The 26,191-nt window shown below is 61.6% G+C and overlaps 3 protein-coding genes and 1 long non-coding RNA gene across 5 annotated transcripts; 1 reads left to right on the top strand and 3 right to left on the bottom strand.

Annotated features, from left to right (window-relative positions):
* Positions 1–501: 501 nt before the first annotated feature.
* On the bottom strand, positions 502–8,517 carry ZDHHC16 (zinc finger DHHC-type palmitoyltransferase 16). Of its 2 annotated transcripts, none has more exons than XM_038408856.2 (11): positions 8,409–8,517; positions 5,778–6,030; positions 4,907–5,101; positions 4,364–4,452; positions 3,962–3,990; positions 3,125–3,258; positions 2,758–2,805; positions 2,020–2,105; positions 1,557–1,680; positions 1,382–1,452; positions 502–1,001 (listed from the first exon to the last, which is right to left on the bottom strand). In XM_038408856.2, the coding sequence occupies exons 2-11, from the start codon at positions 6,012–6,014 to the stop codon at positions 887–889; spliced, it is 1,128 nt and encodes a 375-aa protein (XP_038264784.1). In that variant the 5' UTR covers positions 6,015–6,030; positions 8,409–8,517; the 3' UTR covers positions 502–886. The 2 variants fall into 2 exon arrangements, with proteins under 2 accessions (XP_038264784.1, XP_043375324.1); XM_043519389.1 differs by lacking the exon at positions 8,409–8,517 and adding an exon at positions 7,554–7,705.
* Positions 763–14,522, bottom strand: LOC122461140. Its single transcript, XR_006282899.1, has 3 exons — positions 13,621–14,522; positions 8,323–8,326; positions 763–773 (listed from the first exon to the last, which is right to left on the bottom strand). It is a non-coding gene; the product is annotated as an uncharacterized LOC122461140 (long non-coding RNA).
* On the top strand, positions 8,617–13,818 carry EXOSC1 (exosome component 1). Its single transcript, XM_038410257.2, has 8 exons — positions 8,617–8,752; positions 9,232–9,347; positions 10,781–10,855; positions 11,644–11,732; positions 12,074–12,107; positions 12,681–12,731; positions 12,834–12,918; positions 13,421–13,818. Exons 1-8 carry the CDS (start codon positions 8,722–8,724, stop codon positions 13,525–13,527), a joined length of 588 nt encoding a protein of 195 aa, XP_038266185.1. The 5' UTR covers positions 8,617–8,721; the 3' UTR covers positions 13,528–13,818.
* A 1,306-nt stretch (positions 14,523–15,828) lies between the features above and the next one.
* PGAM1 (phosphoglycerate mutase 1) lies at positions 15,829–23,854 on the bottom strand. The gene is made up of 4 exons (XM_038410256.2): positions 23,399–23,854; positions 17,679–17,953; positions 16,346–16,526; positions 15,829–16,076 (listed from the first exon to the last, which is right to left on the bottom strand). Exons 1-4 carry the CDS (start codon positions 23,535–23,537, stop codon positions 15,907–15,909), a joined length of 765 nt encoding a protein of 254 aa, XP_038266184.1. The 5' UTR covers positions 23,538–23,854; the 3' UTR covers positions 15,829–15,906.
* Positions 23,855–26,191: the final 2,337 nt, after the last annotated feature.

Raw genomic sequence — 26,191 nt, 5'->3', positions numbered from 1 at the left:
GCTCCCTGGGGTCCTCTTAATTGCCCCACTCCCTGCTCCTTTCAGGGCCTTGCTGTGTCCTGCAGGCAGGGGCCCCATTCTAGGAACAGGAGGGCCCTTCCAAAGCTGGCCTTCCCCACTCGTGTCTATGCCAGCTCTGTCCACTAGCAGCTCGCTGGGGGGGGCAGTGCCCCCTCAGGCTGGGTGCCACACAGCCACTGCTTTGCTTTGCCCAAGGTCAGCCCACAACTCAGGTCCCTGGGCTCTCAGCCCTGTGCCCTAACTGCTGGCCCATGCTGCTTCGGGCCCTCAGGCTGGGTTCAGTGCGTACCATGTGTCCTCTAGTAGAGCAGCCCCACCGTCCCTGCCTCCGGGGCAGGGTCACTGCTCTCCAGCTGCAGGAACCGCCAAGCTGGTGCCCGCATTCTGCCTTAGTGGGCAAAGCTTCGCCCTGGCAGGCTGCCCCAGGGATGGAACCGGCGGGACAGCAGCAGGTAACACTCCAGCTGCATTCGTGAAAACTTTTTATTTCTGGCATTTAAAATCCCCTGTGGGGGAGGGGCCCCCAGCAGGGCAAGGCCAGCAGCTCCATGCCCCGAGTGCCAGCTGGGGAGTCTCTGCTGTCCTGTACATGTGAATGCCCTAGGCTCTGCCCCACATGCAGGTGCCCCGGGGTGCAGGCTCAGCCCCGCAGAGAGCCACTCTGCACCTGCTGCCCGCCTGTCCCTGTGTGTCCAGGACGCAGCATGTCACCCCCAGGCACCGTGAGCTGCCTGCAGCCACGCTGGGGCTTGCTGGAGGGGTCTGGTGAGCCGAGCTGGGAGGATCCAGGCAGCCAGCTGATGGATGCCCTGCGGAGGCTCTGGTGGCCCGGGCACCGCACCCTGCGCCTCTTCCCCCATGTCCATCAGATGGCCAGGAGTGGTGCACGCGGCTCTGTCACGCAGGGAGGCTGGTCCCAGCTCAGGCCAGTTCCATGGGGCCGGTGTGTGGAGGGCAGCAGGACACGGGTGAGCCAGCGGCTGGGGGAGGGAATAGAGCCCCTTGGTGAGAAGACAAGCCCTGACTGCCAGTTCAGCTCCAGCCTCAGCCTCTCTGGCCCTGCCCTTGCCCGGTTAGCTCCAGGTGGTGCCAGTATCCACCTTGCTAGGGGCCCCCAAGCCCATGTGTTGGGGGGGGCTCTAGGGCAGGCTCTAACATCCTCCATGGAGCCAGCTACTGGCCTGGTGATTCTAAAGCAGCGGGGGACTGAGTCAGCCAGAGACCCCAAGAGTGATTCCAGCTGCCGGGCAGAGCCATGGCCACCCCTCCCATGCAGCGGGGAGTCTACCTGCGCATGTCCACTGGGCACCTGCGGGGCAGAGCCATGGCCACCCCCTTCCCCCCACAGCGGGGAGTCTACCTGCACGTGTCCACTCCCAGGAACACCTTCCAGTTGTCCCAGCCACCGTAGCTGTAGGGGTTCCTGAACACCTGTACCAGAGGGAGGGCTGACATTAGCCTCCCCAGCCTGGGTTCACCGGGCACCTCCAGCCCGCCCCCACCATCCCAGCCTAGAGCACGGGCCCTGCACTCACTCTGCCTTTCTTCTGCAGCCTCTGCCTCTCCTTCTTGTTGATGTGTCTCTCGATGCTGGTCTCCCCTCGGGTGATGAGGGCAGCATGCCACAGCGTGAGGGCCCCCAGGGCCACTGCTACGGAGCTGGGGGGGAGAGCAGACGGGGTGCTGATGGATGGGGGGGCCAAGCTGAAGCATGCTGGGAACCCTGACAGGAAGCTAGCCTGCACTTGCTGCAGAGTCAGCTGCCTCCTTGCCCCCGGGAACCCCAGGGCTCGGCCAAGGGAAGCAATTGGGCTCCCAGTGCGCATCTCACTGTATTTCCTGCAGAGAAAGGCCCAGGCTCGCCAAGCCCAGCTCGCCTGCCAATTCAGGGGGCACGGGCATGCTCACCCTGCTGTGCCAGACACCCCCTGCGTGGGAGACAGGTCTTTGCTGACTGGACCCAGTAGCCCAGCCCTGGACACCCGCCAGCCCAGTTACCTGCACAGGACCCAGAGGTAGACTATGCTCTTGTGGAAGGCCCTCTGGCGGAAGGAGAAGGCGGGGGGTGGCGTCTGGTAGTACGTCTGCAAGGAAGGGCGCGCGGGCAGGTTAGGCCAGAAGGATGCTGGGAATCCATGGTCATTGGGGGTGACTCTACCCTCCCCCCCAGATGTAAATGGCCCCCAGGGCCTGGGCGGCCAGAGCGGATGGATGGACAGACCGTGAGTGGGGCCAGACAGACACCTTGCAAGAGACAGCAGAAGCGAGAGCACAAAGCATTGGGCATGTGGCTGGTTCAGGGCTAAACCCACCCAGTGGCCGGGAGCAACAGGACAGCCGCCAAGCAGGGCCTGCAGGCATTGCTAGAGCAAATGGCACTGGGGGGTGCTGCTGCCAACTACAATGGCACCTGCTGCGCCCCCAGCCCAGGAACCCGGGTGGCACGTGGGGAAGAGCTGTTCACACAAGGCCAGGGTGCTGGGGCAGTGTCCTGGCAGAGTCGCCTGGCCCATCCCAGCTCCCCTGCCCCATCACAGACCGCGGGGGAGGTGGCACAGCTGGCTGAGACTCCAGATCTCAGCATGCAGTGCTCCAGGACAGGGTGGAGCAGTGCATGTTGGGGGGGCAGCACCTTTTTTGGGGGCCATGCTGCTAAAGCCAGGGGCTGTGCTAGACCCCTAGACACAACTCCACATCATGTTGCCTTCAGCAACTGGGGGAGTGGGAATAGCCCACCTGGTTGGCAGCCACCTGCAGTCTCTCCTTCTCAAGCAGTTTCATTCTCTATTGGATGGAAAACAGGGCGCCAGTTACACGTCTCACAGCAGAGGCGCCAGCACCCTCCCCCACATGCCCAGCGTCCTTTGGCCCTGCTCACGGGGCTGGCCGGCCCTGGCTGCGCCCCTGTGCCGTGTTCAGCGTCAAACCCGGAGCTGCGGCCAGGCTGCCAGTCCAGGGGCGGGGCACTGGCCTCCCAGCCAGTTAAGCCCCGGGTCCTGCCAGCCCAACGAGAGGGTGATGGGCACAGGACAAGGGCCTGGGCAGAGCAGCCATGCATACCCTTGGCTGGCTCAGCTGAGCCCCTTCCCATAGGCCCGGTCACCTCAATGGCAGCATAGGCCTCCCGGAACATGTCCCAGCTGCTGATGCCACAGTAGATGCAACCCATGGTCATGAAGAGGCAGAAGGAGAAGAAATAGCGATGGTTGTAGTGTCCCACGCAGTTATTCAGCCACGCTGCACCAGGGTTAAAGATGTGTAATGGGCCGGGGGGTACAGAACCCTTCTGAGCCAGGCTGGCCCCACGCTTCCCTGCCCAGGCTCCCACTCCCCGCTCCGCCAAGCCCAGGAACAGCCGGGGAGCTCCTGCCGCAGCTGCTCCTGCCAGGAAGGGGCAGGAAAGCAGCCCCACAGCTTAAACCAGGAGCCCCAGCATGCATGGCCCCATCTGGCCCTCACTGAGCCCAGCATGCTGGGAACTGGGCTGCACTTTTAAACCAGAGATGTCCAGTGCCCCAGCCTGGGTCAGAGTCCGACAGGACAGGGTCACTGCCCGGCGGCTGCACCAGGACCCATGAGCAGCAGGGTAGGGCACAGAGTGCAAACCCCTCCCTTGATCAGCCCAGCCAGAAACCTCCCCGTGCCCTTCAGCCTGCCGGGTGCGGCCTTCTCTGTCTGTCCGCCAGCCCCGGAGTCTGAGCGGAGCCACCATTGCAAGGGCAGGTTTCTGTACAACCCCACACATCCCCTTTAGGCAGCGCCAGGCACTCAGTGAGCATCACGGACCCCCTGCCCAGCCTGCTGCACCCCCGGCTGATCGGCACCACCCAGGCATGAAGAGCTGGCCCCAGAGTGCCAGGACAGCACAAAGACTGCCCCCTTTCTGCCCAGAGCCCTGCCCCCCCGGGCTGGTCAGGGGGTAGCCTTTGCAGAAGGATACGGCAGTGATGGTCCATCTTCAGCACACACCTGGGAGAAGGAGAGTGGCACACGCTCAGCAAGCATGCGACTGGGGTGCAGAGACGGGCACCAGCTGGGGTCTCCCACCTCGGCACAGCCCACCGGACTGAGGCAAGAAGCCAGCAGAGCAAGGGGGAAGAGGAGAGCTGCTCACCTGCTGCAGGTGCCCAGTGGTACAGGGGGGTGGGGTCAGGTGGGGGGAGCCCCTACCCGTTGCAGATGCTGCAGTGGTGTGGGGAGGAGGGGGAGCCCCTACCTGTTGCAGATGCTGCAGTGGTGTGGGGGGGGCCTCTACCCGTTGCAGATGCTGCAGTGGTGTGGGGGGGGGAGGGGGAGCCCCTACCCATTGCAGATGCTGCAGTGGTGTGTGGGGGGGGCCTACCTGTTGCAGATGCTGCAGTGGTGCGTGCGGGCAGGCTTGGGGGAGATGCATTTCCTGCAGATGGAGACGGCCACGGTGTTGCTCTTGGCCTGCGGAGGGAAGCGTGGGCTGGGCCGTCACCGCTTAGAGCAGGGCCCCGCTGGATCCCTTGGCCATCTGCCCAACCCACTCAGGGCTGCCCCGCCAGGACCCTGCTCGCCCCTTGCCCAGAGCCCTGGCGACTGTGAGCCAAGCCCCACGTAGGCGCCTCACCATCTGCCTTCGGCCAAGCTGGAAACTAAGCCGGATGGCCACTTGCCCCATGGCTCCAAGGGGCCGGGCCAGATGCCTCTGAGAAGTCCAAGGAAGTGGTGGCAGTGGGCCCGGCCATGGCCCCTCCTCCCTGAGATGCACCAAGAACCCAAGTAACTGTCCACAGTGCCCCCTGCTGGGAGAGGCTGGGGCTAGAGGAGCCAGGAGCTCCCCCCACAGCCAGCTCCTGCCCCGCTCCCCACAGCGCCCCTCCAGGGAGAGCAGCAGCTGGCGGCCCAGGCCTGCCCCTACCTGTGGGGGGTGCCCTGGCGGGGTGGTGATGGCCATGTAGTAGTGGAAGAGGATCATGAGCAGGTTCCAGTGGCCGTAGACGAGGTGCCAGCAGACCCAGCCGGGCGGGTAGCTCTGCAGGATGAGGGGCAGCAGGCAGATGTAGACAATGGCCACGATGGAGCTTGTCAGCACGATCACCAGCGCCACGAACACCTGCAGGAAGGAGCAGGAGAGGGCCTGAGCCCCCTGCCCTGAGCCTCAGCCCACCCCCCTTCCCTGCCCTGAACCCCCAGCATGCCTCCTTCCCTGCCCTGAACCCCCAGCCCTCAGTGCACCCCCTCCATGCTTTGAGCCCCGAGCCTCAGCCCACCCCCCTTCCCTGCCCTGAACCTCCAGCCCTCAGCACGCCCCCGCCCTGAACCTCCAGCCCTCAGCACGCCCCCTGCCCTGAACCCCCAGCCCTCAGTGCACCCCCCAGCCGCAGTCCACACCCCTTCCTCAGCCCCAGTGCTCAGCACACACACCCTTTTTCCGCTTTGAGCCCCCAGCCACAGCGCACCCCCTGTCCACTCCACCCTGAGCCCCTAGGGGCACATGACTCTTTACATAGCTCACCCAGATTTCGTTGGTTTTCCCTCTCTGGCACGGTGCCCGGACCTCAGGCAGTAGCACCACTATACAGGGGCTAGGAATGGGCAAAGCATGCTGGGAACTGATCCATGTCCGTAAGCACCCCCTGCCAGCTCCAACTTGGGGGGCAGAAGGCTCTGGGGCTGGAACTGACAGCTGGAGGGGAGGAGATGAGATCCCATTCCCTCTCCTGGCTCCCCAACCCTGAGTAGAGGGGCATTCACCCCACCTGGCACCCCCCACCCCGCAGGGCACTCACCACACCGAACCAGCGAGTGACATGATCCACCAGCCAGTAGATGGGCTCGAAGAGGGAGTCCAGCACCACGTCGCTGTTGGTGAAGGAGTTGTAGAGCAGGGAGCGCAGGCAGAGGTGCCCATAGCGCCACAGCTGTTGCGCCCGCCATGCCAGCCTGAACCTGCGCCGCCGGCCCACACGCAGGCACTTCACACAGAGGCGCATCACCGCTGAGAACGCCCGCTGGCGGCCCCTCATCTCTGCTGCACACAGCCTGCGGGAGCAGAGCCCGGCTCAGACCTCGCGCAGGGAGCGCCAACCCCAGTGCAGCGCTAGGGACCGGGGCAGGGCCTGCCAGGGGGCTGTGCTGCCAGGACCGGGGCGGGGGCTGTCAGGGGGGCTCTCCCCAGCAGTCAGTGCTGCTGGGCTGTCCTGACCTCACTGCACTGGCACCAATGTTTCTGCCTTTGCCCTGCTGGCAGCACTCGCTGGCATGCCCAGCCCATCCCCGGGTGGGGGCAGAGCAAGCCAGTGACCTTCGGTTGGCCTGGGTGGGGGAAGCAGAGCCCGGGCAAGGGGAGTGAGCCCAGCTCCTGGGGCTGTCCTGGTCAACTGTCTGGAGGACGGGGAGTGCGGAGCCCGCAGCTCCCCGCCCCCCACCCTGGCACAGGTGTTCATAGGCTACATCTCGCCTTTCCCACTCCAGATGCAGAAGAAACCAGCTCTGCTGGGCTGGCTCCAGGGTGGGAGCTCAGACACTGAGAGCCCCGTCTGGCCCGATAGAGCTGGGGAGCCCCCAGAGGGGTACAGGTGGCGTTAAAACCCACATCACCATCTCCCACCCCAGAAGAGACGGCAGCCTCCCTCCTGGGGGCTGCTGGGCCTCGGCCCCCTGAACCTAGCACTGGGGGCTATTCCCCTCTCATAGCCCCAGTCTGGGGGAGCCTCACAAGTTATCCACCCCCCCCCCATCCAGTTCATCTCGGGCGAGCCTGGGAGACAAGGCTGGATTGATTCCCATTGCGCAGACTCTGGGCGGAGGCCCCAGCATGAGCTGGCCAGTGGGTGCAGCTGGCATTGGGTGATTGGGGCCCTGCCAGCCTGGGGTGCTCACCCATCTCTGGGGGGCATGCCACAGCACATCCAGCATTAACTAGGAGAGGCTGCCCCGGGACCGCCCCAGGGCTCAGGCACTGAGCTGGGCACAGTACACTGGGGGTGCCAGGACGGGGCAGCACGAGCCGGGGCCCTGAGCCTGTCTCCCAGCCTAGCTAGCACCCGTCTCTGGGGAGGAATCATGCTGAGCAAAGCCTCGGCCCAGCCTCTCACAGACCTGTCTCCTGTGTCTGCCAGCACTTACCCTCCCCCCAGATTTGTCCCTTTGCCCTCTCTGTACCCATTTAATCCTCGATTCCGCCAATCCCCCCATCATTCTTGTTGCCCTTCTCTGGGCTCCCCCCATTCATCCCCAGTGCTCTGATATGGGGCTGGGAGGTTCTCCCTCCATTTTCTCTTGGCTGAGATATTATTCAGCTCTGCAGAGGGCTTTGGGATGTGACTGTTTTACCTGGGAAAGGCTCTGACAGGTGAAGATACCACAGCATGTTAATGACTTAGCCCTACGCAGCCAGCAGGGGGAGCTCACGCTGTCTTTTTAGTGTGTCCCACTAAAAACGGGGGCGTTTTATTTAAGAAAATACTGTAGTGAATTAAAGTGCGTGAACTGAAAAGCAGGCGAGGCAGACAGAGGGCAGCTCAGGCCGCAGTGCATGGCAGCCAGGGGGGCATGCAGCTCACCCTGCCCCCGCTGAGCCGGCATCTCCTCCGGGCCACGGGGCACAGGCTAAGGGTATTTCTGAGCCTATCTTGCCCCCCGATAGACGGAGGCTGTGGAACAGGTGGGGAACCCCACGGGCGGGGGATCTGCCCAGCATATTGGTCAGACAGGCTGGTCCTCACCTCTGCCCTGGGCTGGTGACAGGGAAACATGGGGGGCTGCAGAGCTGAGCCCCCGCCAGGCAGCCAGACCCCCCCTCAGGGGGGCACACAGGAGGTGCCACCATGCAGGGGGGGCAGGAGAGGAACACAACCCCCGACACACCGCCCCTCCCCGACACCCCCTTCCCATCCCCCGACACTCCGCCCCTCCCCCTGACACCCCCCGACACTCCGCCCCTCCCCCTGACAGCCCCCGACACCCCCTTCCCCTCCCCCGACACTCCATCCCCTCCCCCTGACACCCCCCGACACCCCTTCCCATCCCCCAACACTCCGCCTCTCCCCCTGACACCCCCCGACACCCCCTTCCCATCCCCCGACACTCCGCCCCCTCCCCCTGACACCCCCCGACACCCCCTTCCCACCCCCTGACACCCCCGACACTCCGCCCCCCGACACACCGCCCCTCCCCATCCCCCGACACTCCGCCCCTCCCCCTGACACCCCCCGACACCCCCTTCCCATCCCCCGACACTCCGCCCCCTCCCCTGACACCCCCCGACACCCCTTCCCATCCCCCGACACTCCGCCCCCTCCCCCTGAACCCCCCAACACTCCGCCCCCCGACACCCCTCTGACCCCCCTGAAACTCCGCCCCTCCCCCTCTGACCCCCCGACACCCCGCCCGGGCAGGGGGCCCTGGCCCACCGTTACCTGCCGCCCGGGCCGGCCCGCGCCCCGCCTCCATCTGCCCCGGCCGCAGCCTCACCGCCGGCCAGGCATCTCCCCGGTACCTTGGCCCCACTGCGCCTGCGCGGCCTCGCAGCGCGGCGCACGCTGGGAGCCGTAGTCTCTCCCCTCCAGACTACAACTCCCAGAGGGCGCCGCGCAGGCCGGCGTCCCTCCCCGCAAGAGGGCAGAGATCACGTGGGAGAGCGGGCCAATAGCACCGTCGTTTACAGCCGCCTCTTCTAGCCGGGGCCAATGGGAAAGCGGCTTTCTCGGGGAGAGGCGCAGAGAGGCAGACATGGCCCCGCCGGTGCGGTACTGCGTCCCAGGTGAGGGGGGGCGGCTCCCCTGCCCTCCCCTCCCGTCCCCTGCCCGCTCTATGCCCCCTTCACCCCGCGGCCGGCTGGGTCCCCCCTCCCCTCCGGGCCTCCCCCTCCCCTCTCGGTCCCTGCCCCCCCCGGGGCCGGCTGGGTCCCCCCTCCCCTCCATTCGGTCCCTGCCCCCCCGGGGCCGGCTGGGTCCCCCCTCCCCTCTCGGTCCCTGCCCCCCCCGGGGCCGGCTGGGTCCCCCCTCCCCTCCATTCGGTCCCTGCCCCCCCGGGGCCGGCTCGGTCCCCCCTCCCCTCTCGGTCCCTGCCCCCCCCGGGGCCGGCTGGGTCCCCCCTCCCCTCTCGGTCCCTGCCCCCCCCCGGGCCGGCTGGGTCCCCCCTCCCCTCCGGGCCTCCTCCTCCCCCCCACTCGGTCCCTGCCCCCCCCGGGGCCGGCTGGGTCCCCCCCAGCTGGCCGGGCGTGACGTGGGCTGTCCCTAGGTGAGCGGCTCTGCAGCCTGGAGGAGGGCGCGGCGGGCAGCGGGACCTACACCCGGCACGGCTACGTGTGCGCCGCCCTGGCCGGCTGCCTGGCGAAGACGAGCGAGGACGGAGCGGTGAGGGGGGGCCGGGGGCTGGGCTCGGGCCTGGGGGGGCGGAATAAGCCTCGGGCCCGGGAGATTCCCTCGCGGCTGCACTGGGAGGCTGCCGGTGCCTGGGATGCGCCCAGCCCCCCTCGGCCCCGTTCCCCTCCCTGGCCCAGGGCACCCCAGTGAGTGAAAACCCCCAAAGACTCCAGCAGGGATCCCCGGCCTGCCCAGCGGGGAGAGCTGCCCTTGGCGGGGTGATAGGCAAGGCTGGGATATTGGGGTACAGCTTGCTGAGGAAGGACAGGCCGGGAAAAGGGAGGAGGTGTTGCCGTGTATATTAGAAACATAGACGCTTCGACTGAGGTTGAGAGGGGAATAGGAGACAGACTTGTTGAGAGGCTCTGGGTAAGGATAAAAGGGGTAAAAACCAAGGGTGATGTCATGGTCGGGGTCTACTACAGACACCTAGCCAGGAAGAAGAGGTGGGTGTAGCTTTTTTTAAACAACTCACAAAATCATCCAAAGCTCAGGACTTGGTGACGATGGGGGACTTCAACACCCAGACATCTGCTGGGAAAACAACACAGCGGGGCACAGAATCTCCAACAAGTTCTTGGAATGCATTGGAGACAATTTTTTATTTCAGAAGATGGAGACAGCTACTAGGGGAGAGGCTGTTCTAGATTTGATTTTGACAAATAGGGAGGAACTGGTTGAGAATTTGAAAGGGGAAGGCAGCTTGGGTGAAAGTGATCATGAAGTGATGAGTTCATGATTCTGAGGAATGGTAGGAGGGAGAACAGCACAGTAAAGACCATGGATGTCAAGAAGGCAGACTTAGCAAACTCAGGGAGTTGTAGGTCAGATCCCAGGGGAAGCAAGTGTAGGGGGAAAAACAATAGAAGACTGTTGGCAGTTTTTCAAAGAGACATTATTAAGGGCACAAGAGCAAACTATCCCACTGAGTAGGAAAGACAGGAAGTCTGGCCAGAGACCACCCTGCCTTAACCAGGAGATCTTCATGATCTAAAACTCAAAAATAAGAGTCCTACAAAAAGTAGAAACTAGGTCAAATTCCAAAGGATGAATACAAACATGGCTGGCGGGTGGAACCCTACTCTGGGAAGGCTAGCCCCCAGCTCCGCCCACAGCTGGAGCCACAAGACCCTCTGCGCCCCTGAGCCACAAGCCCAAACCCTGCAACCGGCGGTGCTGCGGCAGTACCCACCTATTATACCTTCCACCTATGCATATAAACAAATAACTCACGTATGTGGGGACAAAACTATTGCTCAGCCTGCGTGTGGCTGTGGGGGCTGACTGTCTGGACTGGCTAAGTCCCTTGGCCGAGCCGGGCCTGGTGGATGTGGCACGTGCCAGGCGCTGGCCCCGTAGGAGGTGGGGGATCCTCGTGCCAGGTGCTGGGCTAACTGGAGGCTCTTCTCTCTGAGCCTGTGCAGCTGCCCGTGGTGTCTGTGGTGAGAGATGCTGAGTCCCAGCTCCTGCCAGACGTAGGGGCCATCGTGACGTGCAAGGTAAAAGCAGCTTAACCCGCCAGGCCTGTGGGGTCTGTCTCACCACAGGGGCGTCGCGCCTGGGGTGACAAGGAGAGGCTTTGGGTAGGGGGAAAGGCAGGAGTCCTCTGCAATAGATGCCCAAGCAACGACCGGAAAGTTTTACAAACCTTCCCCTCTGCCGCACAGCCTGTGGACGATGCCCTCTCTGCCCGGGGGCCAGCCTTCTCCCAAGGGGCTGGCAGGCTGGGCCGGGTCTGGGAGTTGAGCCTCTTGGCTGTCCAGCACCAGTTCCAACCAGACCACAGTGCTCTGGCTCCGGGTGCCACAAGCTGCAGACTCTCGTCTCCTTGTCTGGTAGGGCAGGTGTTAGCATGGTGGACCCGCCCCATCTCTGGCATTGGCACCCTCAGCCTAGAGGCCAAGGAGGGTGTGGGCCATGGAGGCTGAATTCCTGCTTTCCACCAGGCTGGCCCTGCTCTGGGGAAGAGGTGGAGGCCTTTGTCACCAGGGCTGCAGGGCGGACATTAACTCCTGGAGTACTTGGCTCCTGTGCCAGGCTGGAGGGGAATGGGGTGCTGTTTAGGGGAAGTGGGGTCTGCCTGGCATGGAGTGCCTCACCCTGCTGGGGCAGTGACTCCCTTGGGAGCAGGAAGGAGAAGCCAACTGGCAGGAGAAACAGGGATGGCATTAGGTCCCCGAGAGTAGATCTGGGAGGGGCCAGTCCCTGCTGGTCTCACTGCCCAGTACATGGGCACCTCTGGGGGCAGCACTCAGCCCAGGGTTCATGCCAGACTCTCTCCCCACAGGTGTGCAGCATTAACTCCCGCTTTGCCAAGGTGCACATCCTGTACATCGGCTCCACACCGCTGAAATCCGCCTTCCGAGGCACCATACGGTAGGGCCTGGCCTCATCCGCCCTTCCCTGGGGGAGGGCTGGGTTCCTGTTGGTGCTGCCCCCCCCGAAGTAAGGGGAGTGGGGTCAGCTCAGATGGGGCCTCATTTCTGTAATCCCAGTGCTGCCTTATCCAATGACTGGCCCCTGCAGGCTGATGCCTTCTGCCCAGTGCCAGGCAGTGTCCTGGGCCCTCCTGCCAGCCTGGGGAACAGCCTGCCCGAGAACGAGGGGCAGGCAGGGGGATGGATAAGTCCTTTTGGTGCAGTTACTGCTGGGTCTCAAAAGGTGGGAGTGGGCCTGTCTGCCCGCCCCAGTACTAGGATCCCTCTGTCTCCTTACAGGAGAGAAGACATTCGAGCCACAGAGAAAGACAAGGTCAGTCAGGTGCTGCCTACTTCTGTTACTGCCCAGCGTGGCAGCTGACATCCACCCTCCCCACACGTGCAGCCATAACCCCCACCCCAGCATGGGTCATGCCACTCACCTCCTTGCACGTGCAGCCCTTCCCCCCCCCCCCAGCATGGCTCACCCCACTCCCGTCCTGTGTCTGCAGCCGTAACACCCCACCCCAACCCCATACAGCGTGTGCAGCCGTAACCCCAGCGCGTGGCATGGCTTGTTGCATTCATACCCCAGCTTGCTCATGACGTGGCTCCCATGGGGAGGAGGATTTGCTGAGCTCGGGGTCTCCCCCTGATCTCTGAAGGAAGCCCCCCTCCAGGACAGGCTGAGCAGGGTGCAGTCTTTGGGGCGGTCTGTACCAAGCTGGCAGGTAAGTACCCACAGGGCTGTTAGCCATGCTGCCTGTGGCCACTGATATGGGATTCGCTGGATGTGGCTGTGGGGCTCCTCTCTGCAAAGGGGACTGGCCTTGGTCAAGGCCAAAGCTGCTCTCCTGCTTGAACTGACTTCTCTCCCCCTCCCCGCGCCTTGTGTTCTCTCCGGCAGGTGGAAGTTTACAAGAGTTTCCGTCCTGGAGACATAGTCCTGGCTAAAGTGGTATCCTTCCCTGCAGTGGTGAGGTGGGGCAGGGCACAGGGGGAGCAGCCAGCTGGGCTTGCCCAGCCCAGCCACCTTTTCCCTTAACCTGCCTGTGCCTAGATCTGCCTGGGGGACATGCAGTTCAACTACCTGCTGAGCACAGCAGAGAACGAGCTGGGCGTGGTGGTGGCTCACAGTGAAGCAGGTAAGAGTTGCTGGCTCCCCAGGCCTGGCAGGGAGAGCTGGCCAGCAGCCTTGCCTCCAAGTCCCTGCTACCTCGGGCCTCCCCTGTGCGGGAGGAATGAGCCTCAAGACCCTGTCCTGGGCGTTAACGCTCAAGGCCTGGGAGTTGACAGCACAGTGGTAATGGCTTTGTTCTCTCGGGGTTAGCGAGGGACTGGGAGCCAGGATTCCTGGGTCCTGTTGCTAATAAACCTGCCTTTGCCTCAGCAGGCCCCTCTGTTCTTCTCCAGCCAGTGGGGAGGGGAGCCTGGGTGATGCGCTGCACAGCACTGTGGTCCCTTGGGAGGAGGCGCTGGCAGAGGGCCCTGTGGACTCTCCCCAGTGGGAGCTGCAGGCCCATGGGGGCTTGAAACATTCCTTAGTCTGAGCCCCTCCCCACTGGACAGGCTGGCTCGAGTAGGGAGCTGCAGCGGGCACATCCCAGCCCCTGGGGAAGCTGAACAGTGACCTGTTCTTGGCTCTAGGGGCACAGATGGTGCCGATCAGCTGGTGTGAAATGCAGTGCACCAGGACACACTCCAAGGAGCTCCGCAAGGTGGCCCGAGTGCAGCCGGAGTTCCTGCAGACCTAGCTGGCCATCTTGAGCTGCCAGCTTTGAGCCCTGACATGGGGGCTGCAGGCAGCCAGCCACTGCTGTCATCCTTTAACCAGAGCCTAGAGTAACCCTGCAGGCCAGTGAGCTAGGGGCCAGTGCATGCAGCCTGCACCTGCTGGAGCAGCCACTGGATTTTGGATTGTGTTAAGGCTAGCGGGGGGAATCAGGGTCCCCTCTTTCCTTCTGCAAGTGGCACCTGCCACTGGGGCCCTGTTCTCCAGTTAGGTTTTTAAACTGCTGTGCCATGAATAAATGTTTTCCTGAAGGCTCTAGGCTCCTGTCATGCTGGTGAGGGTACTGCTGGGCTGACTGTAGGTGCCACGTGGCTGTGGCCATACCCACAAGCTGGCATCTCCTGCTGCTGCCTGGGCACTGCCCAGACAGCTGCTCCGTTCAGGAAGGGGCACTGGAGAGCCAGCACAACCGACCCCTGGGATGGGCCCCTGCGCCACTCGGTGCTGGACTTGACCCCCAGGCTTAAATGGAACCACTCTAGGGGGCTGCCCCTGTGGCACTTCTGCAGGAAGGTGTGTGCAGTGTCCCAGAGCAAGAGGCCAGACTCAATAACAGGCCATAGGGTGGGACTGGCCTCAGGGGTGTGGGCAAACAGCCAGGGCCCAGAGAAGGGAGGGTTGCATCCTCTAATGCTGCAGTCCTCACACTGCTCCTGAGAAGGGGGTGTCTGACAATCACTCTCTTCTCTAAAGGAGTGGTTCTCAAACTTTTGTACTGGTGACCCCCTATAAATTAAAATATATTTAACACCATTATAAATGCAGGAGGCAAAGCAAGGTTTGGGGGGAGGCTGACAGCTCCTGACCCCCAGTTTGAGAACTCCTGCTCTAAAGTCAGTTTTCATGACCCCTTAAATTTCCTCTAAGCTACCCAGCCCCTGGGTCCCACTAACCCCATGTAATTGATTGTGGGGAAGGGGAAGCAGCAGCAGATGGGAGAGCCTGCCAGAGTGGGTCCTGCACAGGGTGTTCCCTTGAAGGAGTTCAGGTGGCACATGGCCTGGGCACCTGTCACAGCCACAGTGCTACCCCAGGGAAAGCCTAGGCATTACAAGAACCCTCTTGGGTGCTAGCTCTTCAAGGCAGCCTCCTAGCTATCCAGCTCCCCCATGGTAGCAATGCACAGCAGGCTGCAGTAATCACAGCTCAGAGGCCCACAAGCTAGCGCCGCTGCAAGAACACTACTGCTGCCCTGGCAGGGGCTGGGTGGATCAGGGCAGGGCCAGCCATGAACAGTCCTCCTGCTCTTTTGTCATCAGCAGTGTAGCAGGGCCAGCTCTTTTCCAGCAAGTGTTCCAAGGGTCTGGGCTCCAGGAGCAGCTGGAGGGATTGTGCCCAAGGGAAAGGGAGATCGACACTGTGCCATGGCTGGAGGTGGAGGAAAGGGAAGCGGACCCTTTAAGGTCCCAAGGCCCAGCTGGGATAGACAAAGGGCCTAACCTGTGTGTGTGTGTACCTGGTGTCAGAGTGCCGAGGGAGCCTGCATGCCCATACTCGCCCCAGTTCCATCACTGCAGGGCCCTGCCAAGGGATGCGAGACAGACACAGGGGCTATTGCACATCACTCCTTTATTGTACTTAACAAGACAACCGCTATTGTTGGACAGTTACACTAGACCCAGTGCAAGGCCAGTGCCAGATAGACAACCGCATGGCTAACATACAGTAGCTGTGCTTCACTAGCACTACACAGCAGGTGAGGGGGCAGCTGTGGCAGTAGAAGTTCTAGAGGACAGGGCAGGGCAGACACTAGCTGCACCCCCTCCCCAGTCTGTGATTTGAAGGCAATAAATTAACGAGCTGCCCCTGGAGAGCTAGTCACTGGCTAGCACACTCCCACATACCGAGAACACAGCAGCAGCACAGAGGCCTGCACCCCAAACATGGCCCTTTTCAAGAAGGGAACAGGGACAAACCCCCCAGCAGCATGCGAGAGCAAGACTGGTCCCTGACTCCTCTCCTCCCAGGTCTATGCTCACACCTGGAATGACTACAGCAAGTAACAGTAAAACTCATGACCATGACAAGAGCTCCCAGTGAGGTCAAGCACAGCTAGGAAGGCCCAGGTGACTGTCTAGGGAAGGCTTGGGTTGGCCAATACCTTACAGAGTCACTGGTCCAGCCCAGGGTTCGCTGGAGCCTGGCAGAGGCGATTACCATTAGGCTTCCCCCTCTTTGAGGAGAGGCTCTAGCTGGCCTGTGGGTTTGCAGGGTTGTCTGCAGAGGGATGCAGGTCCCAGGGAGCTGGCTCTGTACTCTGTTCTTATGGCTGTGGGCAGTGTGTGCAGGGGAGGGGAGGAAGGGGGCTCATCTACTGCTCACAAGCCTCCACTACCTGCCTTCACTTCTTGGCTTTGCCCTGAGCCGCTACAGCCTCCATGGCCTTGCGAACCGTCTCCTCATCCCCCAGGAACTGCATGGGCGTGATGGGCTTCAGGTTCTTGTCCAGCTCGTAGACTATGGGGATGCCAGTGGGCAGGTTGAGCTCCATGATGGCCTCTTCAGACATGCCTGCGAACACAAGGGACAGTCACCCACCGAGCACCCCGCACCAAGCCCCACACTTGCTCCTTCAGCAGGGCGCTGCCCACCCCAGGGGCTGCGAGAGCAGCAGGGAGCTCAGTCCCAGCAATGGCCCCCAGGTTAGCCCTTCGGGACAGGGTCACTGGGGGGGAGAAGGGGTGGGCCCGGGACTGAGTTGACACCTTGCTGAGCTTGGGGCCAAGCCAGCCCGTTGCCCCAGTGATTCGCAGGCAACTGAGGGCATGAGTCTGCCATACCATCCAGGTGCTTAACAATCCCTCGCAGGCTGTTGCCATGGGCAGCAATGAGAACTCGCTTTCCCTCCTTGATCTGGGGGACGATCTCTTCGTTCCAGAAGGGCAGGGCCCGGGCAATGGTGTCCTTCAGGCTCTCGCAGGTCGGCAGTTGGTCCTCGGTCAGGTCGGCATAACGACGGTCCTGGGGAACAACCACCAACAGCCCTCAGTCACCATGGACACAGGTAGCAATGCCTAGCTAGTGAAGTGCTTTGGGCTCATGGTGAGTTACCCCCGTCGATGTGATCACTTCTACAGTTCGTGCCCTGGAACCAGGAGTTCCTGCAGGGAGCTCCACCCACCACTCTGCTGTCCTGGTCTGCGTCCCCACAGGGTTATTGGCGGGAGGGAGGCGACCCATCTCTGCAGAGCAAACAAGCCCATTACAGAGTGACGCAGACCCAGAGTACGCTTAGGCCAGGAAGGCTTTTCTAGTTCCTGAGGCTCACCTGGATTCCCGTGCGTTTCCCATGGCTAGTAGACATTTGTTCACCTGTCAGCTGGGTTCTGGGGACTGCAGACCCCTATCTAGGAGCAGGGTTTCACTGCAGAGCAAACACCCCAGGGAGCTACATGGGACTGTAACGAACAACAGCATAACAGGCTCTCAGCCCCTGCTTGTGCAGTGCCTAGTGGAGTCAGTATCTTTCCTTGGGACAGGACAGCGAGCAGAGACCAAGACCAGCCAGCAGTGCACACTGCTGGCTTCGGAGATCATTACAGTTACTGGTGACATGGAGTCAGGGCAGAGCTGCATGCCAGAGACCACAATGGGGGAAGAGGCGCCTAGGGCTGTGCCAAGTGCACCTCCACCCCAGCCCTAGTCTGGGAGACCAGGAGCCATGGGAACAGGACTGGTGCTGGGCCAAGGACTGACTTTCTGGTTTGACCATTGAACTGGGAAAAGATTTCATTTTGGGTTGTCCTAAAACGACAATTATTGGTTTTTTTTGCCAAAGCGACAAACTGAAAATTGTTTTGGGTCAAATGAAGCATTTCGTCCCTATGTTGTTTCCCCTCCAAAAGAAGCCAAACGATCTACGTTTCAACCTACATAGTTCTTTTGGCCAACCCAATTTCCCAAAACTGTATTTTTCAGCAAATAAAGTATTCACCCCAAAAACGTCGCCCAGCTCATGCTAGGACTATGCAGTAACACCCCCTCACCCCATTCATACAGGATCCCACAAAACAGTGACCCTCGGGCCAGCCAACCTTCTCCCCAACTCAGAGGCCCCACATTTGGCTGCAGTGGGGAGAGAGAGAAGGCAGAGCTGCGAGGGCCCCACCTCACCTTGCTGATGGTGCTGTAGAAAGGGTGGTCCGGTTCCATGGGGGGCGGTGGGACATCAAAGGAACGCCTCCAGATCTTCACCTGGGCCTCCCCGTGCTTAGCAGCTGTCTCAGCCTTGTTGAGGCCCGTGAGGCCACCGTAGTGCCTTTCATTGAGGCGCCAGGTCCTCACCACAGGCAGCCACATCTGGTCGATGGCATCCAGCACTATCCAGAGAGTGCGGATTGCCCGCTTCTGGACAGAGGTGAAACAGATGTCGAACTCGTAGCCGGCATCTGGAAGGGATCAGAACCCCAAGGCCATCAGCACACGGCACCCATGAGATGCAAACGAGGGGAGGGGGGCAGCTGCAGGAGTCCCACACTGGGAGCACTTCCCTCTTTTAGTCCAAGAAGCCAAGCTCTGACGGCAGGCTACATCTCCCCACCACCAGAGAACGCATTGGTCCCCAGAACTCCCTGGCCCTAGCCTTTCCGGGGCGCCACTGCCTACAGCCGCTGCTTTATGCCCAGCCTCAGCAGGCCCCCAAGGCACTTGGGATTCGACCAGAGGTAATGAGGTATGGGCTTCGCCCACTGGCAGTGAATCGGCTCCACCCATGGCATCAGTTTGGGAGGTCACATTAGCTCCTGTCATCCGGTCTCAGAGGCCTGCATTGATTTGTCCTCAGGCTGAGCACAGCCCAGCCTACGAGTCGCAGGGTGCCACAGAAAGGGAATATTTTGCCCCAGAAGGGCTTTAAGCTGCTGATTCCCTGAGCCTTTGCTACAGATCCCCTGCTTTCCCCAGTGCCTGACAAGGGCAGACATGCCCCCTCCACAAGCTGGCCCCCCTTCCACAGCCTAGCCAAGCTGTGCCTACCGATCACCAGGCAGCTCAGCTCACTGAAGTGGAAAGACAGGAAGCTTATGTAACCTCAGTGGGGTTCATGCATCCGATGAAGTGAGCTGTAACCTTTCATGCATCCGATGAAGTGAGCTGTAACCTTTCATGCATCCGATGAAGTGAGCTGTAGCTCACGAAAGCTTATGCTCAAATAAATTTGTTATCTCTAAGGTGCCACAGGTACTCCTTTTCTTTTTGCGAATACAGACTAACACGGCTGCTACTCTGAACTCAGTGGGGTGGAGATCCTGGGAAGCAACTGCTTCCTCTCCAAAGCTCTGCAGGCGGGGAGAGCTGCAGGTTCCTAGGGCAGGGCTAGAGGGGAGAGGGCTCTTGGAGGAGCTCTATCACTGGCCCGAATCCATCTGTCACAGAGTCCCCGGGCCATGCTCTGGAGCTGCTCCCTACGAAGCCAGGCAGGACTCTGGGGGAGCCTCCTCTCTGGGAGCAGCCTGTCTGCAGGACACCCAGCTCACCCGGCTTCCCCCTTCCTGGGTCTGACCTCGGAGCATCCAGCATCCTCTGCCCCTCCATGCGCTTCCCACAGCGAGTCTGCCCTGGCGGGGTCCTGGGGAGGCAGAGGGTCCTGCCCCCATCTCTGCAGTCAGACGGGACTCTTAGCCAGCCAGGAAAACCGAGGTTTTATTAGACGACAGGAACATGGCCTAACACAGAGCTTGTAGGTGCAGAGAACAGGACCCCTCAGCTGAGTCCATTTTGGGGGACCGTGAGCCAGACAACCACGTCTGCACTTCACTCCATGTCCCCAGCCAGCCCCAAACTGAAACTCTCTCCAGCTCCCCCCCCCCCCCCTTCCAGGCCAGGAGGTCACCGGATTCCTTTGTTCTCCAACCCTTTAGCTCTCACCTTGCAGGGGGGAAGGGCCAGACCATCAGTTGCCAGGAAACAGGGTGTCGGCCATTCTCTGTGTCCAGACCCCAGCACACACCTGCCCTCTAGGGCTCTGCAACGATCATACACCCTTATCCCACCACCTAGATACTTAAGAACTGCCTAGGGGAAACTGAGGCACCTCCACAATATTCAGAGGAAACATTAAGAGCAGTCCCACTTCGTCACATCTGGCCTGAATCCATCTCAGCGACATGAGAGCATCTGCAACAGAAGTGGGCAAACTACAGCCTGCAGGACCATCCTGCCCCCCCATAGCTCCCGGCCAGGGAGGCTAGCCCCCGACCCCTCCCCCACAGCCATGCCACCACAGGAGCTTTCAAATAAGCCTGTCCTGCTGTTCTGAGCAGCATGGGGGGGGGGGGGTTTGGATAAGGGACAGGAAGTTCTCGGTGGCAGTCGGGGTGGTTGCATGTGGCAGAGGTTCGTGGTTGGGGGGCGGTCAGGAGACGGGGGGTTGGATGGGGGGGCAGTTAGTGACAGGGATCCCGGGAGGGGGCGGTCAGGTGACAAAGCGTGGAGGGGGGGTTGGAGGTCCCGGGGGGGCCTGTCGGGGGGATGTGTGTGTGTGGATACAGGTCAGGGCAGTCCGGGGGGGATGGGTTGGAGAGGGGGCGGAGCAGTCAGGAGGGGGGTTGGAGAGGGGGTGGGGTCCCGCAGTCAGGGGACAAGGAGCAGGGGGGTTGAATGGGTCGGGGGTTCTGAGGGGGGTGGGAAGTGGGAGGGGGTGGATGGGGCGGGGCCAGGCTGTTTTAGAGGCACAGCCTTCCCTACATAAGAAGGGTCAGAGCAAAGATCCATCCAGCCCAGTATCCTGTCTGCCAACAGTGGCCAGTGCCAGGTGCCCCAGAGGGAGTGAACCGAACAGGGAATGATCTAGTGATCTCTCTCCTGCCACCCATCTCCACCTTCTGACAGACAGAGGCTAGGGACACCATTCCTTACCGATCCTGGCTAATAGCCATTAATGGACTTAGCCTCCATGAATTTATCCAGTTCTCTTTTAAACCCTGTTATAGTCCTAGCCTTCATAACCTCCTCAGGCAAGGAGTTCCACAGGTTGACTGTGCGCTGAGTGAAGAACTTCCTTTTATTTGTTTTAAATAAATGGCCCTCCATACTGTTTCGCAACTCCAATGTGGCCCTTGAGCCAAAAAGTTTGCCCACCCCTGATCTCGAAGCTCTGGCCCTATGCAGCACTGAGTGGATGGCTAAGGACCCCCAGGCCCGAGCCATAATCCCACATGGGCCACACAGCTGCAACGGTGGGGAGCATGATGCATTGGTGGCAGTTGTGCCAAGTCAGGCCTCCCCTGCAGAGGCATGTGAGCTGTCAGCCAGCAGTGGTGCACCAGCACAAAGGACAGCTCCACACACAGCAGGAGGTTACTGAGTTCCAGGGAACACTGACTGTGGCAGCCAGAGTCAGACAAGAATCGGGGGCTCCACCACTGCCTCAGAAATCCAGAAATTTCTATTCTGGGACATTTTTGCTTCACACACTCCAGCAACCTGATTAGATAAACCAAGCTCCGTCCCACCCCAGGGCACGGTGGGCCGGCACCTATCGCATTCTGCTGCGCCCAGGTAGCATCTGCAGGAGGAATAAATCAGGCACTCTGCTGCCTATTGTCTCATTTTGAGTCTAGCAAGCAAGAGGGACGAGACAGGTCCTGCAATTTCCTGTCAATGACTCTGCTTCCCTCACAGGGCTGTGGGGAGGGAACACGCCAGCACTTGTAACCCACAGCCAGAGCATGCTCTGTCTCACTACTACTGCAGCCTTTCTCCCTGCGCCCCAGAGACAGGAGGGCTGTGTGTCCAGTCACGGCTGAGACGTGCCCGTCGGAGCACCACTTCTGAATGACTCAGCGCCAGGGAGAGCGAGACAGAGGAGCCCTTGCAAAGGCAGCCTGTCAGAGCAGAGCATCTCGCTGGTTGCACAGCGCTGCAGCCCCAGGTGAGGGATAGCAGAGAACGGGCATGGAGGGACCGGTCACCACACTGCTGGGGAAGTGCTGTGCGGGGAGATAAAACATCGTATTTCAGAGGGGCTCAAAACACTTTATCCTAAGGAAGCTGGGCTCTCCCAGTGACCAGGCTGCCCATCCATCCAGGATTAACTCCTCCTCAGGGCCAGAACAGGCACGCACAGGCCCTCACTGCTCCAGCCCCGCAGTCTCCCCGGAGATGGGCAAGTACTACTCCATTTTGCAGGCGGGCAGAGACATGAGAGACTTGCCCAAAGTCACAACATGTGTCAATGGCAGAGCTGGGAATGGGAGCCAGGTCTCCGGACCGATCAGCTCCCTTATGGGCAAGATTTTTTTACAGCCTGGGGGGCCAAAGCGCAACTCCGTGATAGCTCCCGGCTCTTGCCCCTCCAACAGGGCCAGGCTGTGCCCTGGCAGAGACCAGGGCCAATGGATCAGCTCCCTTTTACTCACGCTGAACACAGCCTGCGTTGGGCACGCCACTGAGATCAGCCCGGAGCCCGGGCCTCCCGGCCCGCGGAGCCCTCCCCACGTTGCCCCCCCAGCTGGCCCTCCAGCCTGAGCCTTTGGCAGCAGCACATCCCTGCACAGCTCCTGTGACAGAGCCCCCCCCACACCCGGTACCGCTCCCCCCCGGGCCAGGGCCGCCCCCCCACACCCGGTACCGCTCCTCCCCGGGCCAGGGCCGCCCCCCCACACCCGGTACCGCTCCCCCCCACACCCGGTACCGCTCCCCCCCCGGGCCAGGGCCGCCCCCCCCCACACCCGGTACCGCTCCCCCCCCGGGCCAGGGCCGCCCCCCCACACCCGGTACCGCTCCTCCCCGGGCCAGGGCCGCCCCCCCACACCCGGTACCGCTCCCCCCCACACCCGGTACCGCTCCCCCCCCGGGCCAGGGCCGCCCCCCCCCCACACCCGGTACCGCTCCTCCCCGGGCCAGGGCCGCCCCCCCACACCCGGTACCGCTCCCCCCCAGGCCAGGGCCACCCCCCCCACCCGGTACCGCTCCCCCCCACACCCGGTACCGCTCCCCCCCGGGCCAGGGCCGCCCCCCCACACCCGTACCGCTCCCCCCCAGGGCCGGGCCACCCCCCACACCCGGTACCGCTCCCCCCCACACCCGGTACCGCTCCCCCCCGGCCAGGGCCGCCCCCCCACACCCGGAACCGCTCCCCCCCGGGCAGGGACGCCCCCCACACCCGGTACCGCTCCCCCCAGGGCCAGGGCCCGCCCCCCCCCACACCCGGTGGCTCCCCCCGGGCAGGGCCCCCCCCCCCCATCCCACACCCGGTCGTACCGCTCCTCCCGTGGCCAGGGCCGCCCCCCCCACAACCCGGTACCGCTCCCCCCGGGCCAGGGCCACACCCCCCCACACCCGTACCGCTCCCCCCCACACCGGTACCGCTCCCCCCCGGGCCAGGGCCCCCCCACACCCCGGTACCGCTCCCCCCCCGGGCCAGGCCCCCCCCCACACGGTACCGCTCCCCCCCGGGCCAGGCCGCCCCCCCACACCCGGTACCGCTCCCCCCCGGGCCAGGGCCGCCCCCCCCCCCACCGGTACCGCTCCCCCCCGGGCCAGGGCCGCCCCCCCACACCCGGTACCGCTCCCCCCCGGGCCAGGGACGCCCCCCCACACCCGGTACCGCTCCCCCCCGGGCCAGGGCGCCCCCCCACACCCGGTACCGCTCCCCCCCCGGGCCAGGGCGCCCCCCCCCCACCGGTACCGCTCCCCCCCCGGGCCAGGGCCCCCCCACACCCGGTACCGCTCCCCCCCGGGCCAGGGCCACCCCCCCCACACCCGGTACCGCTCCCCCCCACACCCGGTACCACTCCCCCCCCACCCGGTACCACGTGGAGCCCCCCCCACACCCGGTACCCGCGCCCCCCCCCGGGCCAGGGCCGCCATCCAGGGCCCCCCCCGGCCGGTACCTCTCAGCGCCTCCCCGCCGCGCTGCGCCTCCTGGCTGCCGGCCGCGCTGAGGTCGGCGTCGTACCAGCCGCTGAAGCGGTTCTCCAGGTTCCAGGCGCTCTCGCCGTGCCGCAGCAGCACGAGCCGATGGGCCGCCATGTCGGGACTGCAGCGCTCGCGCCGGACTGCGCCAGGCTCCGCCCCCGCCCGCGAGCCCGTCCCGGAGCCTGTCACGCATGCGCGTCTGGCTCCTGCGCGGGCGGCGCTCGCGCGTCCTCGAGCCTTGCCCGCGAGCAGGGCCCGACGCACGCGCCCCCTCTTCCTTGCCCCCCCGCAGCATTTCCTTGGAGCATGCTCAATGTGAACAAGAAGCTGTGGCGCATGCGTCCTGGAGGGCCGCCGAGGGAGCACGAAGAGCACGGAGCGCACGTGAAGGGCAACGTGCCCTTCAGCTGCCGTGACGTCACTACAACCGTGACACTGTTACCGTAAAGTGTGGATCAGAGACGCCGCCTAATCTCCCTGGGGCCTCCACCCTGCCCCCACCGCCGGCGCGGCCCGCCCAATCCCCACGCGCCAGCGAGGGGCGGCCAAGCGCCCCATTTCCAATTTGAGCCATCTGATTGGCTCTCCGCTGCACGGCCCCGCCTCCTGGGGCAGAACAACCAATCAGAGCTCTCATCCTCCCTCACCGACCCGAAGCCTCCTCACGTGGCAGGAGGGGGAGCCACAGGCTCCCCCGCGCGCCGGCCCAGGGAGATACCAAGTGTGGGGGGGTGTCCACCCAGGCTGGGTCAGACCAATAGTGCCCGGAGCCCCGTGTCCTGTATCCCACAGCTGCCGGTGCCCCAGACGGAGGGACCCCAGCCGGGAAGTGACCCTCCCCTGCCATCCAGACAGAGCCTAGGGACCCTCCCTGCCCAGCCTGACTCAGCCACACACCAACTGTCCTCCCAGGGCTGATCCCATGCTTCTCTGAACCCTGTTACAGCCTGGGCCTTCCCAACATCCCCTGGCGTGGAGTTCCACAGGTTAACTGCGTCAGGGGACGAAATACTGCCTTTCCTTTGTTTTAAACCTGCCGCCCATTCATTTCAGGAATAAATCACACTTCCTTATTTATTTTCTCCACACCAGTCATGATTTTATAGACTTCAATCATATTCCCACTTTTGCAAAAAGAAAAGGAGTACTTGTGGCACCTTAGAGCATAATGCTCTAATAAATTTGTTAGTCTCTAAGGTGCCACAAGTACTCCTTTTCTTTTTGTGAATACAGACTAACACGGCTGCTACTCTGATTCCCACTTTTGTCATCTCTGTGACATTATTGACATAAGTATAATATATAGATCATTGTTGCAACCAAAGTCCTGTAGTGGCACCAAATCTTGTATAAAGGGGGTCAAATGAGGTGTCTAAGACAAGGTTATGGTTTGCTGGTTATGATTATGCGATCTGTGTGCATGTATCATTTTTGTAGTTGAAGTTATGAATATTGGCTCTATACTGTCTGTAGTTCAAACCTGTGCTATGCTTCTGGGGAGCACTCCAGACAAGTTGGTGTCAGCTCTGCCTAGCCTGCTTGACGGCCCATTAAGGACCATCAGCGATACAATTGACCCATAGGCAGACATGCCTTGGGACTCAGCAAGGTGTGCAGGGACCTGCCTATGGACAGAACTCTGAGGGTTTTCCAGGCCGTGTGATGGGCAGCTTGTCCTTGGGACAAAGAAAGACAGACCACATGACAGGAGACTATAAAAAGCTGCTGCAGCGCCTCCAGAACCAGCATCGTTACACCCTAGTAAAAGAAAATAGGTTCTCTCGATCCCAAAGAATCAAGCCCCAGACCCAGGTCAATATTCAAATCAAATCTTACCCACAAATCACACTGCTGCCAATCCTTGAGAATCTAAAATCTAAAGGTTTATTCATAAAAGGAAAAAGATAGAGATGAGAGTTAGAATTGGTTAAATGGAATCAATGACATCCAGCGATGGCAAAGTTCTTGGTTCAGGCTTGCAGCAGTGATGGAATAAACGGCAGGTTCAAATCAAGTCTTTGGAGAACATCCATAGCTGGGATGGGTCATTCAATCCTTGGTTCAAAGCTTCAGGGTAGCAAAGTCCCTCCAGAGGTCAGAAGCAGGATTGAAGACAAGCTGGAGGAGCTGCAGCAGCTTTTTATTTTCTCTTGCCATGTGGCCTTTCTTTCAGTATAGAGCCAATATTCATAACTTCAACTACAAAATGATACACACAGATAGGCAGCATAATCATAATCAGCAAACCTTAACCTTGTCTTAGACACCTCATTTGACCCCCTGTATATAAGATTTGGTGCCACTACAAGACCTTGGTTGCAACGATGATCTATACAGTCCCAGATTATATGTAATAATGTCACATAGGGCATTAGTTTTCATAACCATTTGTCCCCATAACGAGGGGCACTGGTGGGGATACTGGGAAACTGGAGTATCTAAGGGAATTGCTTGTGTGACTTGTGGTTAGCAAGTGGGATAAAACCAAAGTCTTCCCTGTCTGGCTGGTTTGGTTTGTCCTGAACGGATACTCTGTTGAGTCCCACCAGAACCAGCATCGTTACACCCTGGTTCTTGTGTCGTCTCTCTTCCAAGCTGAAAAGTCCCAGTCTTATTCATATCTCCTCATACGGAAGCCGTTCCAGCCCCTTCTCATTTTTGTTGCCCTTTTCCAAGTCCAATACATCTTTTTTGAGATGGGACGACCACATCTGCATGCAGTATTCAAGGTGTGGGTGTACCATGGATTTATACAGAGGTAATATGAT

The sequence above is a fragment of the Dermochelys coriacea genome, chromosome 7 (genome assembly GCF_009764565.3).
Source record: "Dermochelys coriacea isolate rDerCor1 chromosome 7, rDerCor1.pri.v4, whole genome shotgun sequence".
NCBI lineage: Eukaryota > Metazoa > Chordata > Testudines > Dermochelyidae > Dermochelys > Dermochelys coriacea.
The sequence above is the reverse complement of the archived record's forward strand: the minus strand, read 5'-3'. Positions and strand labels throughout refer to the sequence as shown.

What these genes read in the sequence shown, in the direction of transcription:
- ZDHHC16 (XM_043519389.1), bottom strand. Translation starts at nt 7,690, where the DNA reads ATGCTGGGCAGATCCCCCGCCCGTGGGGTTCCCCACCTGTTCCACAGC. An exon ending in GCCGGCTCAGCGGGGGCAGG is followed by an intron (nt 6,031 to 7,553) that starts GTGAGCTGCATG and finishes CTGCTCCCGCAG; the next exon opens with GCTGTGTGCAGCAGAGATGA. An exon ending in CACTGCAGCATCTGCAACAG is followed by an intron (nt 3,991 to 4,363) that starts GTAGGCCCCCCC and finishes TCCTTCTCCCAG; the next exon opens with GTGTGTGCTGAAGATGGACC.
- EXOSC1 (XM_038410257.2), top strand. Translation starts at nt 8,722, where the DNA reads ATGGCCCCGCCGGTGCGGTACTGCGTCCCAG. An exon ending in GCCTTCCGAGGCACCATACG is followed by an intron (nt 11,733 to 12,073) that starts GTAGGGCCTGGC and finishes GTCTCCTTACAG; the next exon opens with GAGAGAAGACATTCGAGCCA. An exon ending in ACATAGTCCTGGCTAAAGTG is followed by an intron (nt 12,732 to 12,833) that starts GTATCCTTCCCT and finishes GCCTGTGCCTAG; the next exon opens with ATCTGCCTGGGGGACATGCA.
- PGAM1 (XM_038410256.2), bottom strand. Translation starts at nt 23,537, where the DNA reads ATGGCGGCCCATCGGCTCGTGCTGCTGCGGCACGGCGAGAGCGCCTGG. An exon ending in CGGCGGGGAGGCGCTGAGAG is followed by an intron (nt 17,954 to 23,398) that starts GTACCGGCCGGG and finishes GATCCCTTCCAG; the next exon opens with ATGCCGGCTACGAGTTCGAC. An exon ending in GATTGTTAAGCACCTGGATG is followed by an intron (nt 16,077 to 16,345) that starts GTATGGCAGACT and finishes TTGTGTTCGCAG; the next exon opens with GCATGTCTGAAGAGGCCATC.